The sequence below is a fragment of the Hypanus sabinus genome, unplaced genomic scaffold (genome assembly GCF_030144855.1).
Source record: "Hypanus sabinus isolate sHypSab1 unplaced genomic scaffold, sHypSab1.hap1 scaffold_664, whole genome shotgun sequence".
NCBI classification, from domain to species: Eukaryota; Metazoa; Chordata; class Chondrichthyes; order Myliobatiformes; family Dasyatidae; genus Hypanus; species Hypanus sabinus.
Window position 1 is genome coordinate 269228 of NW_026781518.1, and position 5312 is coordinate 274539.

A 5312-nucleotide genomic window follows, 5' to 3' on the forward strand; every position below is an offset into this window, starting at 1 on the left:
CGATCCCCGACAGACACTCACCGTCCCCCGATAGACACTCACCGTCCCCCGACCCCCGACAGACACTCACCATCCCCCGATCCCCGACAGACACTCACCATCCCACGATCCCCGACACTCACCATCCCCGACAGACACACACCGTCCCCCGATCCCCAACAGACACACACCGTCCCCCGACCTCCAATTCCGGACAGACACACACCAACCCTGTATTCCAGACAGACACGCTCCATCCCCCGATCCCCGACGGAGACACTCCATCCTCAGTCTCAGACAGACACACACCGTCCCCCAATCTCAGACAGACACACGATTCCCCAATCCCAGACATACACACACCAAATCCCAAACCCAGACAGATACACGCAATACCCCATCCCGAAGGGATACACGCCATCCCCGAATCCCGGACAAATGCACACCAATCCCCAATCCCAGGCAGACACACACCAATCCCCAATCCCAGGCAGACACACACCATTTCGCAATCCCAGATAGACACACTACATCTCTCAATCCCGGACAGACACACTCTATTCCCATATCTCGGAATCCCAAACAGACCAGAGTCCGCTGAATTCCTGATGGAAAGTCACACACTCTCCACAAAATCCATCAGACACACACTGACGCTGATTCCCAGAGAAACTCCAACTTTCTTTTTCTTATTTTAAAAACTTTAATGGATTTCTGGAGTAGGATGAATTCAGAAACTTCAGAGAAAATCAGCCACACAAAAATGAGTGGGTAGGAAGCACCGTAAATGGAGTCGCACTAACTAAACAAGCTAACCTTCTTATATAACACATACATATATAAATTTATATTAAATTACACAGACAACCACCTCATATACTTCACAGTCTCCTGGCCATGACCCAAGTGCTGATCTGCTCTGTCCAGTGTTGGTGTTGAACTCGGTGGGGTAAGGACTGTGGAGAGATCGCTTCGAGGGAGAGGGGGCACCAAAGAGCGATAGAGTGACTCCCCGGGTCAGACACTGAGTGAAGCTCCTTCCACACTGTCCCAGGGCCTGGCCTACAGTGAAGTTCCGTACATACGCAGGGCTGGGCTCCCTCCACCCTCCCTCAGTGAGTCTGCCTCCACACCTCCACAACCCTCCCCCATGCCTCCCGGTCCTGAAGAGTCTGCGGTGAAGCTGATTCACCAGCTGCCCTCGGTGTCTGCCTCGCCCTCAGAGGGGCGACTTGAGGTGGCAGTGCTGGTGCCTCCGGAGGTTGTCCAGCCGGTTGTAGGTGCGAGCACACACGTTGCAGGCGTAGGGCTTGGTGCCGGTGTGGATGGTCTGGTGGGCCCTTAGGGCGGACGGATGGGCAAAGCTCCTGCGACACACGTCGCACTGGAAGGGCTTGGCCCGGGACGAGCCCGGGGCCGGGGCCGGGACGGGCGGCCTGGGCTTCTCCCCCTCCCCCTCCACGGGCCCCCCTCCCTCGCCGTGGGCCCGCTGGACGTGGGCCTGCAGCGCCGAAGGGTCGTCGAAGAGCTCGCTGCAGACCTGGCACCGGCACGGGCCCCCGCCCCAGGCCGGGAGGCGCCGCAGCACGTACAGCGGGCGCGGCCCGTCCACGGCGGGGCGGAGGGGCGACGGGCCCTCCTCCTCCCGGCTGTGTCCCAGCTGATGCTCCGTCAGCGAGGAGGAGTCGGCAAAGGCCCGGTCGCAGGCGTCGCAACGGAAGGGCCGCTCCCAGGCGTGGAGGAGGCGGTGCCGTGCCATCGAAGCCTCGTCCGGCAGCCGCTGGCCACACTCTCCGCACTCCCCACCCCCCTCCTCCTCCTCACTCTTCGGCCCTCTCCAACTCCCCGTCAGCTGGAAGGCCTCGGCCTGCAGCAGGTCCTCGTCCTCAGCCTTGATGGGGGGGGGAGGGGAAGGAGGAGGGGGTGGGGGAGGAGGAGGGGAAGAGGCGGAGGTGTTAGGCCAGCGGAGGGCAGGGGCCGGGGCGGCCCTCCTCAGGCCGTGCTCGGCCGCCCGGTGGGCCCTGAGAGAGGCCGAGGAGGGGAAGCCCTGGCCGCAGGCCGTGCAGCGGAAAGGCTTCTCCCCCAGGTGCACCCTCTGGTGACGGCGCAGGTTGTCCAGGCGGTTGTAGGAACGGGGGCAGACCTGGCATCGGAAGGAGCGCTCCCGGGGGTGAGTGCGGGGCCGAGGGCCCCTGCGCGGGGCCTGTGTCTGCCCCCCCTGTCGCCCCACGGGAGCGGGGCCCGGGCAGCGGTGCTTTCGCAGGGAGACGGCCTGGCTGAAGCCTTTGCCGCAGGCTGGGCAGCGGAAGGGCTTGTCCAGGGGGGGTGGGGGCACAAGAAGTGGGCTCGGCATCTCTTCCAACTCCAAACCTCCTGCCCCTCCTCTCCCACGGACCTCTGGGGCCGGGCTGCCGAAGGTCTCGACGCAGGGGTCACGCTGGGAGGAGTGGGCCTGCGGAGAGGCCCCACGCTCAGAGACCGGGCTACTGTGACGCTGATCGGGCTCCTCCAGCCTGGACAAGACCCCCCCGCCGATCAGGCCGTGCTCGGCCGCCCGGTGGGCCCTGAGAGAGGCCGAGGAGGGGAAGCCCTGGCCGCAGGCCGTGCAGCGGAAAGGCTTCTCCCCCAGGTGCACCCTCTGGTGACGGCGCAGGTTGTCCAGGCGGTTGTAGGAACGGGGGCAGACCTGGCATCGGTAGGGCTTCTGGCCAGTGTGGACGGCCTGGTGGGCACGCCAGGCCGAGGCCTTGGTGAAGATTCGTCCGCAAAGCGAGCAGCCGAACGGACGGGTGCCCATGTCAGTGTGGGCCCGCCGCCGGTGGAGAGACAGGTGAGTCGGGCTGGCAAAGCTCCCACCACACACATCACAGACCAGACTGGGCGGTGGGCGCTGTGCTCCAAGCCCCGGGAGCGCCTCCCCGTGGGTCATTTGGTGAGCCTGGAGACTAGGCAGGTCAGGGAAAGCCTCTCTGCACGCCCCACACTCAAAGATCATGTCTGAGTGTGTCAGTCGGTGCGTCTGCAGGCACGAGTGATCAGGGAAGGTCTCCCCACACGCATCACATTCAAAGATCATGTCTGAGTGAGACAGACGGTGAGCCTGGAGCCCTGACAGATCGGGAAAAGTCTCCCCGCACGCCTCACACTCAAAGCCCATATCTGCATGAGTCAGACGATGCGTTTGGAGGCTGGAGAGATCGGGAAATGTCTCCCCGCACGCTTCACACTCAAAGATCATGTCTGAGTGGGTCAGACGGTGCACCTGCAGACTAGACAGGTCGGGGAAGGTCTCCCCGCAGGCGTCACACTCAAAGACCATGTCTGAGTGGGTCAGACGGTGAGTCTGGAGGCCGGACAGATCAGGGAAGGTCTCCCCGCACGCTTCACACTCAAAGACCATGTCTGAGTGGGTCAGACGGTGAGTCTGCAGACTAGACGGGTCAGGGAAGGTCTCACCACAGGCGTCACACTCAAAGATCATGTCCGAATGTGTTAGACGATGTGTCTGTAGGCTAGACAGGTTGGGGAATGTCTCCCCACAAGCCTCACACTCAATTGTTGCATCTGAGTGGGTCAGACGGTGAGCCTGGAGGCTGCTCAGATCAGGGAAGGTCTCACCACAGGCGTCACACTCAAAGATCATGTCCGAATGTGTCAGACGGTGAGCCTGGAGACCAGACAGATCGGGAAATGTCTCCCCACACACCTCGCACTCGAAGATCATGTCTGAGTGGGTCAGACGATGAGCCTGTAGACTGGACGGGTCAGGGAAGGTCTCACCACAGGCATCACACTCGAAAATCATGTCCGAATGTGTTAGACGGTGAGTCCGGAGACCGGACAGATCAGGAAATGTCTCCCCACACGCCTCGCACTCGAAGATCATGTCTGAATGGGTCAGACGGTGTGTCTGCAGATAGGAGAGGTCAGGGAATGCCTCCCCGCACGCCTCGCATTGGAAACGTGCTCCCCCCAATGCCAATGCTGCCTCCTGCCCCTTCCCGCCCCCTTCCCCCCTCTCCCCACCCTCCTCTCCCCCCTCCCCGACCTCCTCATCCCCTGCCAGGGGCGGGTGAGCCCGCTGGTGCCGGCGGAGGTTGTCTAGACGGTTGTAGGAGCTGCCACAGGTTGGGCAGCGGAAAGGCTTCCGGCCGGTGTGGATGGACTGGTGGGCACGCAGGGAGGCGGGCACACCGAACGCCTTGGCGCAGACAGGGCAGCGGAAGGGCTTCTCGCCAGTGTGCGCGGCCTGGTGCGCCAAGAAGGTAGAAAAGAGGTTAAATCCTCGCCGGCACAGAGGGCACGAGAGTGGCCGTCTCCCCCCCCGGCCCCTGCCCCTTCCCCTGCCCCGGCCCCGGCCCCGGCCACGACCGCAATCACCACAGCGCTGCGGCTGGGAGGGAGAGGGGGGCGCAGGAGGTCCCGGCGCGTTGCGGCCTCCTCTCCGGCCGCGGCCCGCTGGCCCGTCCGCCAGGTGAGCCCTCTGGTGCCGGCGAAGGTTGTCGAGCCGATTGTAGGAACGGCCGCAGGTCTGACAGGCAAAGGGCTTCTGCCCGCTGTGGATGGAGCGGTGGGCCAGCAACTTGGCCGGCTGGGCAAAGCGGCGGTCACAGACATCACACCTGCAGGAGGGCAAGAGGGAGGAGGGGGCGGAGGGCATGTGAGAAAGGTAAGGGGGTACGGGGAGGAAGGCCGGGCATCAGGGAGGAATTAAGGGGGAGAGTAGAGGGAGGCAGGAGCAGGAAAGGAGAAAGGGAAGGGAGAGGGTAGAGGGAGGGAGAGAGGGAGGGAGACTGAGTGCATGGAATAAGCAGGATGCAAATCTCTCCCTTGAACCGACCCCTACTTGTTCCTCCCATCCAACTATTTTAAACCCAGTGCACCAAATGCCACTCCTCCCTGGACTGCCCACTAATGGAGGCAGCCTCCCTTACCCCAGCTTCTCTCCTGAGGTGAGGGGACCATCACCATGCACAATGCTGCAGACGAGGTCTGACCTGTACCCAGTGAAGCAGGATACTTGGTAGTGTGGAGGAGCAGAGGGATCTGGGGCTACATGAAAGTTGCCTCACAGGTAGATAGGGTAGTTAAGAAAGCTTATGGGGTGTTAGCTTTCGTAAGTCGAGGGATAGAGTTTAAGTGAGGTAATGATGCAGCTCTATAAAACTCTGGTTAGGCCACACTTGGAGTACTGTGTCCAGTTCTGGTCGCCTCACTATAGGAAGGATGTGGAAGCATTGGAAAGGGTACAGAGGAGATTTACCAGGATGCTGCCTGGTTTAGAGAGTATGGATTATGATCAGAGATTAAGGAGCTAGGGCTTTAATTTACTC

General features: G+C 61.8%; 2 protein-coding genes across 2 annotated transcripts; both read right to left on the reverse strand.

The window, feature by feature from the left end:
• Window positions 1-203: 203 nt before the first annotated feature.
• Window positions 204-3975, reverse strand: LOC132389812 (zinc finger protein 14-like). The gene has a single exon (XM_059962364.1). It carries the CDS (start codon window positions 3863-3865, stop codon window positions 1199-1201), a length of 2667 nt encoding a protein of 888 aa, XP_059818347.1. The 5' UTR covers window positions 3866-3975; the 3' UTR covers window positions 204-1198.
• LOC132389811 (zinc finger protein 239-like) lies at window positions 3877-4601 on the reverse strand (the record flags this gene model as incomplete). Its single annotated transcript, XM_059962363.1, has 2 exons — window positions 3877-3889; window positions 3975-4601. Coding segments are annotated over 2 exons (640 nt in total), but the record flags the coding sequence as incomplete, so codon positions are not given.
• Window positions 4602-5312: the final 711 nt, after the last annotated feature.